Raw genomic sequence first — 16,404 nt, forward strand, 5'->3', positions numbered from 1 at the left:
CACATTTCTCTCAAATAACAGGCTCTGAGCGCCTCTGCAGTTTTCGAATAACTCTCACAATTGCCAGCTGTTTTTGTCATTTGTAGAAAGGAACCAGGGCATAATTTTAGACAGTTCTATAAAATACATTCTCAGGGTGACTGAGACTTCATGCCAGGAGTAGGTCATTGTATCATCATCCCTTGGATGTTCTTTGATTTGAGTTTATTATAGCTTCAGAAAAATCAGATAATCACAGAAAGGTTGAAGCACGTAAGGAGGCCAACCAACAGGTTGACTCTGTAATAATTTTATGGAAAAACAAACCAGCTAGTCTCACTCTCCCACCCTCTCCTCATAGCCTTAGATAGATTTCTTTCCTTTCAAATATTTATTCAGCTCTCTGTTGAATTCTACTATTCTACTGCCTTCTTGACAATATCTGGCGGCATATTTCAAATTCTAAACACTCTGTGTAAATATTTTCCATTTAATGTCACTTCAGTTTTTTTCCTGACAATCACCTTTATGCTATGTTTCCTCATTCTTGACCCTTCCATCAATAGGAACAGTCTCCCTTTATCGATTCTGTCTCGACCTTCCAGGATTTTAAATCCCTCGATCAGATCTCCTCATCACCTTTGATCCAAGGAGAACAAGCCCAGCTTCCCCAGTCTATCTACATAACTAAAGTCCCTTACACCTTGAATCACTTTGGCAAATCTCTTCTGCATCCTCGCCTAAGTCTTCAAATCCTTCCAAAGATGTGGCACTCAGAATTGGTCACAAAAGTCCAGTCAGGACCAAACCAATGTTTTATAAAGGTCCTCCATGCCTTCCTTGCTTTTGTCTCTATGTCACCATTGATAAAGCCCAGGATCCCAAATACTTTTTTTTTAAACCATTCTTTCAAGCTGCCCTGTCACCTTCAACAAACAATGGGCAAACACCACAAATATCTCTGTTCTTCTGCGCATTTTAGAATATTTTATATTGCCTTTTTATCATTCTTTCTGATAAAATGCAACACGTCAGCCTTATTCAACTACCCTGTCAACATCTCCTTGAAATCTACTGTAATCCTCCTCACAGTTCACTTTGCCAAGACCCATGTCATGTGCAAATTTGGAAAGTAAACCTTGTACATCCAGACCAAATTATGAAATACAACGAGGGAAGGTTGTCCTATTTCAGGAGTCCATATAGTCCCAGGGTGACTCCACTGCACACTTTCCAATGGTCCAAGAAACAAAATGCAACTTTCTGTTTCTGTTGCTTCACCAATTTTCTCTCCATGCTACTATAGCCCCCTATATTCTATGGCCTTCAATGTTGATGGCTATTATGTGGCACCTTTATCAAAAAGTCCATATACTATATACCACAATAATAGTATTTCCCTCATTTGCCCTCACTGTTAATTTATCTAAAAACTTTACCATGTTAATAAGGCAAAAAACACACTGGCTTTCTGTAGTCAATCCTCGCTTTTCCAGGCGACTGCAAATTCTGACCCTGAGAAGTACTTCAATGATTTTCCACACCACTGAAGTTAAACAGATTGGTCTGCAGCTATTCAATTGGCCTGACAGCCTTTCTTGAATAAGGGTGTATAATTTGCAATTTTCAGTTCACAGGCACCATCCCTGAAACTATAGATGTTTGGAAAATCATGGCCAGTGTCTCTGCAATTCCCCCCCTTACTTCCATTTAAATGTACCTCCTCTACCTCAAATTTATAAATGTCATCTTCACACTGTCCCAGGAAAATGCCACAGTCAATGTAAGCTCTAGGTAAAAGATATTCATTAAATCTATCAAGCTAAGGTGTTATGACTTGAAGTGGGATAAGAATAATGTGGTTTGCTTGGGTAAATCATACCTGGATGCATTATATCATACTTCCTTAAGTAGCAGACGACGCCAAAAATTCTATTACCTTCAGTAAGGTATGAAAGTGAAATGTTGTGACTTCAGGTGCATTCATAAAATGCAGTGAATCTCCAAAAAGCATCATCAGTATGCACAGGTGAACTAATGGTGCAATTGATTGGCCTCGGAATATGAAACAAGTGAACAATTTGCTGCTGCTGTGCTATCTGTGGGAAGCAGAGATGTAGGCATGTTCTGCCAAGAGCAACACCAAACTCAGACATGTAGCACAACATGATGCCCTGTTATGTCTCATACAAGCATCAAGAATTAGCCAAAGGTTTAAAAATCTGTCAATATAATCACTTCTTGCTAGCAGAGTTAGTCTAAACATTTATCTTGTTTTTATCGCAAAGCAAAGCCTATGGCTGTTTAGGATCCCCAATGTGTTTTTGACGAAAGGAAAATACTTATGAATGATATGACTGTCTTTCTCTTTAAGGGGGCAATATTCACTACATCAGAATGTTTGTAAATAATTACTGGGGCTAGCAAACAAAATAAATATAATTTTGAATACCAACAATAATTTAACTTTCAAATGCAAGTATGCTATCAGCACAATGTGATCACTTTTGCTTTGAAAGTTTGGTGACGAGCGGGTTTTCAAATAGCCCCATGATTTCTCTTCCCAATCTTCATCCAACTTTACTGATTACTCAGAAGCTACATCTATTTATGGGGAAGGGAATGGCATACCAGAATAATACAAAAATATTTAAGCATGCACTTAAAGAGAGCTTCTAGCTTCTGGTACTTGGCTGCATGAGACCGTCAGGAGGTGAGTGTCTAGAAGTTGAAAAAATAGATGTGTTTGCACTCAGATAGGTAACACATATCTGTTCATTCAGCTGACACAAACTAACGAAAGCAGATGCTCATGAAAGTAACTTCTAAAATTTATGGCAATTTTGCAATTTAACATTCCCAGAAAGGGACTCATCACTCACTGCAAGAATGCAAAATTTATGTCCTTGTAATGCATTCTTTTTTGGAAATTGGTGATGGATTTCTGATAGATTTTTTTAAATGAAACAAAAATACTTAACATTTGGATTTTCAACAAATCAATTTGAACAACATTTCTGCAAAAGATATCTAACTCTCATCCAATCAGATCCAACCACTTCCCCGTTCACAGACAATCGATGTAATCTAAACTCAATTGACATGGACTTTGAGCTTGCAAACCTGGCAACAACAGTTTCACAGTACACCCAATGGACTCAAGTTAAGGGTCACAGTTTGGCAAAAACATTTTGAAAGGCATCTTTCCTTGGCAGAGGGCTACCTTTCTACTTCAGGCACACTCTTGGCCCTGTTGTGATTCTAAATGCATTACCATGTACCATATAGGCTGCACCTTCAAGTTTAACTAAGACATCTGTATGCAAATTTAAGATGCATGATGCAGGATTTATTCCAATATTTGACACAAAGACCCAGATATTTACTTGCAGAAAACACAGAGCTGGGAAAGAGGGTTGGGATTTTATTTGGGAAGGGAGGAATTTCAAATTCCCTGGAAATGTAGAATCATAGAGTCTTCCAGCACAGAAAAAGGCCCTTTGGCCCAATTCATCCATGCTAACCAAGATGTCTTCCTCAGCTAGTCCCATTTGCCTGCATTTGGCCCATATCCTTCTAAACCTTTCCTATCCATGTACCTGTCCAAATGTCTTTTAAAGATTGTAACTGTATCCACATCTTAACACTTCCTCTGGCAGCTCATTCCATCTTGCCCCTCAGGTCCTCTAAATCTTTCCGTTCTCTCCTTAAAACTACACCCTCCAGTTTTAGACTCCCTACCCTGGGAAAAGACTGTGACAATCCATCTTATCTCTGCCCCCTCATGATTTTATAAACTTCTGTAGGTTACCCCTCAGCCTCCTTCCTCGAGGGAGAACAATCCCAGCTTATCCAGTCTCTCGGTAGGTTTTCTGCACATCACCAAGTAATATTAGATTACCTTTGAAATATTTGCAAGAGGTTTTCCAGTCAACAGACAGTCTGATTGACAGGCCAAGCCCCTGCTGGGGAGCAGATGACAACAAAGTGTGACCATACAGGGAGCTTGGGGCAATGGGGAGGGGGTTGGGGGAATCAAGGCATGAATTTGGACTGTGAAGGAAATGTAAGGGAGAGGGGAGAATGTGTCAGTGAATTGTACATCATGGGAGTTCATAATGGGAAAGTATTTAACCGGGCGAGGGGGAATTATGATGCTATTAGGCAGGAACTTGGCAGCGTAAATTGGGAACCAATGTTCTTGGGGAAGTGCACTGCGGAAATGTGGAGGTTGTTTAAGGAGTACTTGCATGTGGTTATGGATAGGTTTGTCCCATTGAGGCAGGGTAAAGATGATAGAGTGAAGGAATCATAGTTGACAAGAGATGTAGAATATCTTGTCAAGAGGAATAAAGAAGCTTACCTGAGATTTAGAAAGCATGGATAAGACAGGGCTCTGGAGAGTTACAAGGTAGCCAGGAGGGAGCTTAAGAATGGGCTTAGGAGAGCTAGAAGGGGGCATGAGAAGTCCTTGGCGAGTAGGATCAAGGAAAACCCCAAGGCGTTCTACACGTATGTGAAGAATAGGAGGATGACTAGAGTGAGGGTAGGACCGATCAGGGATAAAAGAGGAAACATGTGCCTGAAGTCAGAAGAGGTAGGGGAGATCCTTAATGAATACTTTGCTTCAGTATTCACCAGAGAGAGACCTTGACGTTTGTGAGGATGGCCTATGACAGATTGATATGCTAGGGCATGTCAATGTGAGGAAAGATGATGTACTGGAACTATTGAAAAGCGTTAGGATAGATAAGTCACCGGGGCCGGACGGGATATATCCAAGGTTATTACGGGAAGCGAGGGAAGAGATTCCTGCGCCTTTGGCGATGATCTTTGCGTCCTCACTGGCCACCAGAGCAATGCCAGATGATTGAAGGGTGGCAAATGTTGTTCCTTTGTTCAAGAAAGGGAGTAGGGATAATCCTGGGAATTACAGACCAGTGAGTCTTAATTCAGTGGTGGGCAAATTACTGGAGAAGATTCTTAGAGACAGGATTTATGGGCATTTGGAGAAGCATAGGCTGATCAGGGACAGTCAGCATGGCTTTGTGAGGGGCAGGTCGTGCCTTACGAGCCTGATTGAATTCTTTGAGGATGTGACAAAGCACATTGATGAAGGTAGAGCAGTGGATGTGGTGTACATCGATTTTGGTAAGGCATTTGATAAGATACCTCATGGAAGGCTTATTCAGAAAGTCAGGAGGCATGGATTCAAGGAAACTTGGCTGTGTGGATTCAGAATCGGCTCGCACATAGAAGACTGAGGGTAGTGGTAGATGGAGCGTATTCTGACTAGAGGTCGGTGACCAGTGGTGTTCCACAGGGATCTGCTCTGGGACCCCTGCTCTTTGTGATTTTTATAAATGACCTGGATGAGGATGTGGAAGGGTGGGTTAGTAAGTTTGCTGATGATACAAAGGTTGGTGGTGTTGTGGATAGTGTAGAAGGTTGCTGTAGATTAAAACAGGATATTGATAGAATGCAGAGCTGGGCTGAGAAGTGGCAGATGGAGTTCAACCCAGAAAAGTGTGAAGTGATACACTTCGGGAGATCAAATTCGAAGGCAGAATACAAGGTTTATGGCAGGACTTAGAGTGTGGAGGAACAGAGGGATATTGGGGTCCACATCCATAGATCCCTCAAGGTTGCCGCGCAGGTCGATAGGGTTGTTAAGAAGGCGTATGGTGTGCTGGCCTTCATTAGTCGGGGTATTGAGTTCAAGAGCCGCAAGGTGATGTTGCAGCTTTATAGAACTCTGGTCAGACCACACTTGGAGTATTGTGTTCAGTTCTGGTCACCTCATTATAGAAAGGATGTTGAAGCTTTAGAGAGGGTGCAGAGGAGATTTACCAGAACGTTGCCTGGATGAGAGAGCATGTCTTTTGAGGATAGGTTGAGAGAGCTTGGGCTTTTCTCTTTGGTGAGGAGGAGGATGAGAGGGGACTTGATAGAGGTGTACACGATAATAAGAGGCATAGATCAAGTGGACAGTCAGAGACTTTTTCTCAGTGTGACAACGGCAAACATGAGGGGACATAATTTTAAGGTGATTGGAGGAAGGTATAAGGGGGACGTCAGGGGTAAGTTTTTTTAGACAGAGAGTAGTGGGTGCGTGGAACGCACTGCCTGCAGAGGTTGTTGGGGCAGATACATTAGGGACATTTAAGAGACTCATGAATGATAGAAAAATAGGGGGCTATGTGAGAGGGAAGGGTTAGATAGATCTTAGAGCAGGATAAATTGTCGGCACAACATTGTGGACCGAAAGGCCTGTACTGTGCTGTAGTGTTCTATGCTCATCATTGTTCAAGAAGGGAAATAGGAATAACCCTGGAAACTATAGACTGGTGGGTCTCACATCAGTGGTAGGGAAATTATTGGACAGGATCCTTAGGGAGAGGATTTATGTGCATTTGGAAAACCACGGCCTAAATAGAGACAGTCAGCATGGCTTTGTGTGGGGCAGGTCGTCTCTTACTAACTTGATCGAGCTTTTCGAGGAGACGACGAAGGTGATTGATCATTGATGGGGCAGGCACGGTAGCATAGTGGTTAGCATAATGCTTTACAGTGCCAGAGACCCGGGTTCAAACCCGGCCACTGTCTGTAAGGAGTCTGTACGTTCTCCCCGTGTCTGTGTGGGTTTCCTCCGGGTGCTCCGGTTTCCTCCCACATTCCAAAGACGTACAGGTTAGGAAGTTGTGGGCATGCTATGTTGGCGCCGGAAGCGTGGCAACACTTGCGGGCTGCCCCCCAAAATCACTACGCAAAAGATGTATTTCACTGTGTGTTTCGATGTACATGTGACTAATAAAGATCTTATAAAAAAAGGTGGAGGAGTGGATGTTGTCCACATGGATTTTGGTAAGGCATTTGAACAGGTCCCTCATATAAGGCTCATCCAGAAGATTAAGATGCCTGGGATCGATGGTGATTTAGGTGATTGGAGTCAGAATTGGCTTGCCCATAGAAGCCAAAGGACAGTGATAGAAGGGTGTTATTCTGGCTGGAGGTCCGTGACCAGTGGTATTCTGCAGGGATCCAAACTGGGACCTCTGCTGTTTGTGATGTATATTAAGAACTTGGATGAAAATGTGGATGGGTGGGTTTGTAAGTTTGCAAACAATGCAAAGATTGGTGGCATTGTAGATAGTGTGGATAGTGTTGCCAAGTGATACAGCAGGATTTAGATCAGTTGCTGATATGGGCTGAGAAATGGCAGATGGAGTTTAATCCAGGCAAGTGTGAGCTGTTGCACTTTGGGAGATCAAATATAAAGGGGCAGTACACTGTTAATAGCAAGCATTGATGTATAGAGGGTTCTTGGGTCCCAAGCTCCCTGAAAGTGGCTACACAGGTGGATAGGGTGGTAAAGAAGGTGTATGGCATGCTTGCCTTTATAAGTCAAGGAACTGAGTTCAAGAATCAGGAAGTTCTATTGTAGCTTTATAAAACTCCAGTTTTGCCACATGTGGAGTATTGCATTCAATACTGGTCACCCTATTATAAGAAGGATGTGGAGGCTTAGGAGAGGGTGCAGAAGTGGCTTAACAGGATGCTGCCTGGATTAGAGAGCATGTGCTATGGGGAAAGTTTGGACAAATTGGATTGTTCCTCTGGAGCAGTGGAGGCTGAGGGGAGATCTGATAGAAGTTTATAAAATTATGAGTGGCATAGATAGTCGACAGCCAGTATCTTTTTCCCAGGGTCAAAATGTCTAATACTAGAGGGCATACATTTAAGGTGAGGGGGGAAAGTTCAAAGGAGATGTGCGAGACTAGGTTTTTTTGCACAGAGTGTGGTGGGTGCCTGGAATGCACTGTCAAGGGTGGTAGTGGAGGCAAATATGTTGGAGATATTTAAGAGGCTCATAGATAGGCACATGGATGTGCAGAGAACGGAGGGATATGGACATTGTGTAGGCAGAAGGGATTATAGTAGTTAGTCGTTTAATTACTAGTTTAATTAGTTTGGCACAACATCGTGGGCCGTAGGCTACCCATGCTGTACTGTTCTATGCTCTATGTTCTATGAGATGAGAAGTTTGGATAACCATGGCGGAGGGCAAGTTTGGACAACTGCAGGGTGGGAAAGTTTGGACAACTGCGGGGTGGGCAAGTTTGAACAACTGCGGGGTGGGCAAGTTTGAACAACTGCGGGGTGGGCAAGTTTGGACAACTGCGGGGTGGGCAAGTTTGGACAACTGCGGGGTGGGCAAGTTTGGAAAAAACGTTGGGTAGGCAAGTTTGGATAATTGTGGGATAGGGACTGATGTTTATCTTGAGAAAATACTAGGCAAATTTTTCACACTCAAAGAGTGGACTCAGGAGTCTACAACCATTATTATAACATGAATGACGGTAGAAAAGCACATACCTTTGCTGTAATTCTGTCTGGTTATTTTTAAAGTCTTTCACCTCAAAGGGAAATGTGCTTCCTTTAATCTCTTCTTTTTCTGAGACAGTCCCTGGGGGTCAATGAATACTTACAGTACTTCCACTACATTCTGTGGATCCTTTACTGGATTCACAAGCTCTTCTCAGCTTGATGGAACAGGTGGGTGGATTTTATGGGGATATTGTGCACTTATTCTGCTCTTTTCATTTGGCTTCTAATTTAGAGACTTGAGGTGTTCAGTGCTTTCCATGATACTGAATTACAAATTACTTAAGATAGCCAAATTTAAAAAGTATTCCCCATATCCCCTCCCGTATGATGGGGTTGAAATCAAAAAAGGCCAAATACAGTGGTTGATGCAGCCCTTTACATTTTCCTTGAATTGGAAGCCATAAGCAGGGAATGTTTGGCTTACTGTAGGGTGGGCAATGGAATATTAATTTTTAGATAAGCTCACATGCAAGTTTCTTAATGCTGAAGAATGTGGGGCCAAACAATCATACCACATTAGAAAAAGCTGCAGTTATTTTGAGACCCTTTCTCGATCAAAGGAAGTGCAGTTCATTTAATTTAGTGGATGGCTGACAATGCAAGTCTGATTGATAAGTTCACAATCAGCTAAGCCTCAGATTTTACCTCAGAATCACCACCCAACCCCTACACACATCCCCTTTGCCAATCTGCATCAATGAAGCTCCTAGGCTTTGGATGAGATACCAAGAACATCTCTTTCACAAGCTTTTGAGTCGTTCATCCGATGGCACTGTATTTTTAAAACAATTCTAACTTGCAATTACTTCTCAATAGAGTGAACAGCTTTTCTGAATGGTAAAACACAATGACTATTAAAGCAACCGGAAGAGATTTGTTACAATTATTTTCCTGTAAATTTGTGATCTTATCCACTGGTCTGGAATGTTAGATCACATGGGATCTAGGGAAAGCTCGCCAACTAAATACAAAATTGGTGGTGCTAGGGGGTCAGAGGGAGGTAGTGGAAGGTTGTTTTTCCAGATTGATGGCATGGGATTGGTTCCGGGTCCCCTGTTGCTTGGATGAAAATGTTGGTGGTATGATTAGTAAGTTTGCAGATGATGCCAAAATTGATAGTATGGTGGACAGTAACGAATGTTCTCTAACATTACAACAGGAACTAGATCAACGGGAAAGTTGGCAAAGGAATGGCAGCTGGAATTTAACTCAGACGAGTGTGAATGATGAATTTGGGGAAGTTAAACCAACTCAGGACTTATACAGTCAATAACAGGGCCCTAGGGAGTGTTGTAGAACAGAGGGACCGAGGGGTTCAAGTACATAGTTCCCTGGAAGTGATGACACAGGTAGGCAAGGTGGTGAATAAGGCATATGGCATGCTTGCCTTCATCAGATGGGGCATTTGAGTACAAGAGCTGGGATGTCACATTATGGGGCTTTGATGAGACTGCACCTGGAATATTGTGTGTAGTTCTGGTTGCCATATATCGGAAAGATGTGATGAAGCTAAAGAGGGCGCAGGAAAGATTCACAGGGATGTTGCCGGGACTGGAGGGCCTGAGTAACAAGGGGAGTGGATAGGTTAGGACTTGTCTTCCTTGGAGCGAAGGAGGCTTAGGGGTGAACTTATCGAGGTTTTTTTATAACCATGAAGGGGCATAGATAAGGTGGGTGATCACAGTCTTTTCCCCAGGGTAGGAGAGTCGAAAGCTAGAGGCCATAGGTTTAAAGTGAGAGGGGAAAGATTTAAAGGAGACCCAAGGGGAAAGTTTTTCCACACAGAGGCAGAAGGAGTATTATCAAGTGGAATAGATGGAGTAGACAGCAGGCATCTCTTTCCTAGGACACCAGTGCTCAATACAAGACGGCATGGCTTTAAAGTAATGGGTGAGAAGTTCAAGGGAAATATCAGAGGAAGGTTTTTTACCCAGAGAGTGGTTGGGGCATGGAATGCGCTGCCTGGGGCGGTGGTGGAGGCAGGTACATTGGTCAAATCCAAGAGTTTGCTAGATAAGCATATGGAAGAATTTAAAATAGAGGGATATGTGGGGGTGAGGGGTTAGGCGAGGTTTAAAGGTCGGCACAACATTGTGGGCTGAAGGGCCTGTATTGTGCTGTACTGTTCTATGATTCCATGAAGTGGTAGAGGCTGGTACAATTAGTATGTTTAAGAGACATTTGGGACAGGTTCATGGATAGGAAAGGTTCAGAGGGATTTGGGCCAAATGCAAGCAAATGGGACTAGCCTGAAGGCATCTTGGTCAGCATAGACGAGTTGGGCCTCTTAAACATAGTAATTGAACCTGATTTCACCAGCTGCTTCTGCAGACATCAACCACTCTCTCCATAAAAAACTCCCCCCTCAAGTCCCTTTAAAACTCCTACTTTGCACTTTAAACTGTGTCCTCATGATGTTGACTGTCTAACTTATCTATCCCTCTTGTAACCTTATATACTCCTGTTAGGTCACCTCTCAGTCTCCTTCACTCCAGGGAAAACAAGCCCAGTCATCCCTCCCATAACTAAAGTCCTCAAATCCAGGCAACAACCAGGTCAGTCTCCTCTGCACTCTCTCCAGCACAACTATGGATACGAAATTGAGAACCCCATATTGCGATGTGCAGGATATGTGTGGTCTTACATTGATCCCTGAACATAATTTTCCTGAATCCATAATTTTAACAAAACAGTACTATAACACTACAGTCTATAATACTTCTGATTGAGATCCATTCTTTTCAGAGGAGTCACTATCATTACTTTGGTGACAGAAGTTGGTATAAAGATCACAAATGCACAAAACATTTCTGATACAAGTTATGACAACATAAAACAAATTGCTTTGTGGTTTTGTTTGTTGATCAACATTCAGATGGAACTTCTAATAATAGTTTTCCAAGTTTGCAATGGACTGGTAACATCTTGAAATTGTCACAAAACTGGTTGTCTTAAGAAAAACTTTCAATACACAATCACCACTAGTTTGGGCCAATTTTCATGTGACCAATTGGTTACAAATATGGTTAAGTGCATTCACCTGTGAATGGAAGAGGAGGTAGTTATGGACACATCTCACCAACATGTCAAAGCAATGATTTCTAAAAGTGCACTAATATCAATTGGTAATTTCCTTAAACTAGCCATAATATTACAGTGTATAGTTCTGGTAAAGAAACACTGCAATGCAGAAATACAATTACTTCCTTGTCAAGAGTGCTCACCTTTGCCATCTGGGCCTGTACACCACTGGCTTTGAGTGACGCTACTGCCTTCTGTGCAGCTGCTGGGCTGTCAAAATCTACGAAGCCATAGCCTGTAAAAACAGTCACATTATCAACACCAGGTATGTGCAATGCATCCAACAGAAGTGAACTGCGACAAAAGAGCCACGCACCCTACTCAGATCGGATTAAAATGAAATTAACATGAGTTTTACCAATTTTTTTCTCTTATTCTAAAATTATATTCTGTTTAAACTGAAAGAGTATATGGAGCTGTGGTAAGGAACCAATATCATCAAAAATCAAGCTTTGTTTGCTGGCCAGAAACAGAGGCACATTGACAATGAAAGATTGGTTGTAAAGCCTGATTTAATTAATTAGCAATAAACATTTGGCTGTAACCTTATTCTGTCAATATTCCTTAATTTAATGGTCTTAACAGAATGCACTTCCACATTGAACATTCATGTGGAGGAACAATGCTTCTCTTTACCTGTTATGTCAGACTTGAACCATTCACTGAAAACTAACTGAGCAACAGGGGAAAACCCCACGTTTTGTGAATTAGAAGGAAGAATTGCCTTCAAAGCTGACAGATTATTTTTCAGCTTTATCACAATCGTGTTAAAGTCTATGCAATAGTTTAGCATTAAGGAAGGGTCCAAAATAGTCTTGTCTAATTTCACATACTTTATATATATCAATGTGCATGCAAATCCACTGTACGATAATCAGATGCAAATACAGAATATAGTTGTGTGAATGCCAAAGATACATTGATGAGAAATGTTAAAACAATTAAGACAACATTCTCTGGAGAGAGTTATGAAACAAAGGGACCTTGGAGTACAAATACATGGTTCACTGAAAGTGGGGTCACAGGTAGACAGGGTGGTGAAGGCGGCTTTTGGCACGCTGGCCTTCATAAGTCAGGGCATTGAGTATTAAAGTTGGGAGGTCATGGTGCAGTTGTACAGGACACCGGTGAGGCCGCACTTGGAGTATTGTGTTCAGTTTTGGTCGCCCTGCTATAGGAAAGATGTTAGATTGCAGAAAAGATTTAGAAGGATGCTGCCAGGACTTGAGAGACTGAGTTTTTGGGACAGGTTGGACAGGCTAAGACTGAGAGTTGATTTTATAGAGGTGCATAAAATCATGAGGGGCATAGGTAGGGTGAAAGCACTCAATCTTTTACCGAGTTGGGGTATCAAGAACTAGAGGACATAGGTTTAAGATGAGAAGGGAAGGATTTGAAAGGAACTTGAAGGGCAACTTTTTTTTACACAAAGGGCAGTATCAGCTATGCGGAATCAGCTGCCAGAGGAAGTGGTTGAGGCAGGTAAAATAACTTTTAAAAGATAGTTGGACAGGTACATGGGCCAAACGCTGGCAAATGGGACTAGCTTGGATGGGGCAGCTTGGTTGACATGGACCAGTTGGGCCGAAGGGCCTACTTCCATGCTGCATGACTCGATAACTCTTTAACTTTGAAAAAAATGTGACAAAGATATATTAATTAACAGAGTAAGAAATTTTTAATTGATTTATTTTGGCCCTAGAACAATCCCCAAGTAAGAACAATCATTTTAACATCAGTATTCTGGAATTCTCGATATGACCATAAATAGCTTCTAAGAAATATTGAAACATAGTGGGACAAATTTTTCTTTGGACCAGAATCGGTATGGTCGGCTTTGGCCTATGCCAGCTGAATCTCCTGCAAAGACCAGCTATGGCCAAATACCAAAGTCCTGACTTAGAACCTCTGGGCCAGAAGAAAGTAGCTGCCTTGAGAAGGAAAGTTCAATTTGCCAATTGGAAACAACCACTTTCCTTCCTTACCCTTTCAAGATATAGATCTTCATTCAGGTTAACAAGAATTCTATCTGATGTACAGCTAATGTAATTGGGAATATTGACACAGGAGAAAACTTGCACTTTTTGCTTCAATTTGTTGTTTTTCAGAAGAATGAAATGGCAAAGATAAAATTCCTAGATATATTTCTTTACATTTCCAATATGCACAATTCAACTTAAAATTTACATTTTCACTGTTACAAATTAATCAATACTATTTGTTAAAAAAAGACAAATATTATGCAGTATTGAAGAAAAAGGCTGTTCTTTACTTCATCGATCATTCTACCAGGAAATCTGTTCCAACATTTAATCCATCGATCTCAAAGATAATCAAGTAAAACTCTACAATATTGGTCTCTATTCATCTTTCAAGCCTGGTCAGTCATTTTCTATAGACAGATCCAAGATCTCTGCAGCACACGATGGAACATGTTGAAGTCAAAATATAAAAAAATATTGTTTCACACAGGCAGTGGAGAACACATAAATGGCCCAACTGATAAAACACAACTAATAATCTTGCATCATGGTCAGTCTACAGCACAAAATTCTGTGTTACATTATTTGGATGTCCCTGAATTGTCTGAAAAATAGTTGATTTCAAACTGAGAGCAAGGTTGGGGGTTAGATGAGGGAAAGAAGGAGCAGAAGAGAATTTAATGAGTTTTTTTGTAGCCCCGGGAAAATCAGTTGAATCTACATTATACTGGTAGATTTTTTTTATTCGCATTGGGAAATCGCTACAAAAATGATCATAACAATCAGGTCACAAAAAATTGCAGTAACATTCACACAGCTATAGAGCTGTGCTTTGAACTAAAAAACGCCATTGAATTCAACTAACAAACAGATTGACAGGGTTTTCAACAGAAATAGATGTTGCTATGATAACATGGAGCATGCATTTGTCATATGTCAGCACGCAGCCCACAAACCTATATAATCAATATGCTTCAATGTCAATCTTATTTATTTTTAAAAACTAATGCAATTTTAGTTTCTAAAAAGGTAAAAAAAGAGTGTTTTTTGGTCAGATTTAAAGGAATGATGAAAGATTGTTTGGTAGAATTTCTTCATGCTGCAGCCTGGTTAAGATTAGCAGCAAGCCCAAAGAAATAATGCAAACTGCCACTTATGCTCTTTATCTTGGGATTTCTGCTAATCATCTCCCCAGGTTGCTCTGGAGGTTGCTCAGAATTTTTCCTCTATACACTTTATTCAATTAATTTTGAACCTAAATGTATTCTGCTCAGCTGAGTCCTTGACAGAACTGCTAACTTCATGTTTTAGGGTGTACTAGTAGGCAAAGTATTTGTTAAGTCGATATCCAGTAACAATTATGATTGGATACATGAAGAGTCGATGTAAAAAAATACTGTCTTGGCACTTCATTGAGAAAAGTAGGAACTGGACAAGACACACAGCGTCGCACCAAATGCAAGAACTGTCAAGATGGCAAGATATTTCAATTAGAAATGGCTAGATAATCCCAATCTTGTGTTTTTAACCTGTGTAATGGAGGTAAGGAGTTCCTTGGTTTTTAGGTCTGTAAATGGAATAAAGCAGCAACGATGAGTTTTTTTTAAAAAACAAGGAACACAAATCGAAGAGACGTCGAAACACCTATTCATTTTCTGTCAGTCATCCACATGGGATATTAGCATAGTTTTCCCATCTCCATTAGCACATCCTGACCTGCTATTTGCAACGCATCACATTTCTTTGCCACCCTCCAACTGCCCCATTAACAACCCATCTCCACGACCATCTTGCCTCGAACCTATCAGAGATGTTCTTTGTGTCCTGTACATACCCAGACCCCCACCTTCTCTGCAACTTCAAAGTAACTTGTTTTTTTATCTCTCTGTCCCGGTTTTGACAAAGGGTCTTCAAACTGAAACATAAACTCTGATTTTCTTTCCACAGATGCTGCCTGACCTGCTGAGGTTTTCCAGCATTTTCTGTTTAGTTCGTTCAATAACTTTATTTTCTGGATATGACTAATATTAGAGTCATAGAGTTGTCCAGCATAGAAACAGGCCCTTCAGCCATGACGATGACCATCTATATTAACCCCACATGCCTGCATTGATTCCATGTCCCTCTATGTCCTGCTCGTTCAGGTACCTGTCCAGATATCTTTTAAACGTTATTACTGTTCCTGCCTCCACCACCTCCAGTAGCAGCTCATTCCAGATACTAACACTTTTTAAGTGAAAAATTTACCCCTCAGGTCTCCTTTAAACCTCCTTCCATTCACCTTAAACCTGTACCATCTAGGTTTATGCACAATGGGAAACAGACTCTGGCTATCTACTCTATGCCCCTCATTATTATATCTCTGTCACGTCACCTCTCAGCCTCCTTTGCTCCAGGGAAAACAGACGTGGCCTATCTCATCTCTTCTGATAACTCAAGCCCTCCAATTGATGTATCAATTGGGGCAGCACAGTAGTGTAGCGGTTAGCGTAACGCTATTACATTGCCAGTGACCTGGGTTCAATTCCGGCCGCTGTCTGTAAGGAGTTTGCACATTCTCCCCCGTGTCTGCGTGGGTTTCCTTGGGGTGCTCTGGTTTCCTCCCACATTCCAAACACGTACGGGTTAGGAGTTGTGGGCGTGCTGTGTTGGCGCCGGAAGAGTGGCCACACTTGCGGGCTGCCCTCAGCATATTCTTAGCAACGCAAAAAGACGTATTTCACTGTGTGTTTCGATGCACATGTGACTGATAAATAAATATCGTATCTCATCTTTGTGAATCTTTTTGGCACCCTCTCTAGCTGAACTACATCTTTCTTATCATGTGGTGACCAGAGAGCAAGTTCGGTACAACACTGACATGACATCCCAACTCTTGTACTCAGTGCCCTGCTTGATGAAGGTAAGCATGCGAAAGGCCTTCTTCACCACCTTGTCTACCTGTGTTCCCATTTTCAGGGAACTACGCACTTTA

The 16,404-nt window shown here is 41.6% G+C and overlaps 1 protein-coding gene across 11 annotated transcripts in view; it reads right to left on the reverse strand.

Annotated features, from left to right (window-relative positions):
• The window catches only part of LOC127570293 (RNA-binding motif, single-stranded-interacting protein 3), a 950,275-nt gene that overhangs the window by 299,729 nt on the left and 634,142 nt on the right, over nt 1–16,404 (reverse strand). For all 11 annotated transcript variants that reach the window (XM_052015693.1, XM_052015696.1, XM_052015698.1 and 8 more), the window contains one exon: nt 11,592–11,683. In XM_052015693.1, coding sequence (XP_051871653.1) covers nt 11,592–11,683 — 92 coding nt within the window. The remainder of the gene's footprint in view (nt 1–11,591; nt 11,684–16,404) is intronic.

Source organism: Pristis pectinata, chromosome 5 (assembly GCF_009764475.1).
Source record: "Pristis pectinata isolate sPriPec2 chromosome 5, sPriPec2.1.pri, whole genome shotgun sequence".
Classification (NCBI taxonomy): domain Eukaryota; kingdom Metazoa; phylum Chordata; class Chondrichthyes; order Rhinopristiformes; family Pristidae; genus Pristis; species Pristis pectinata.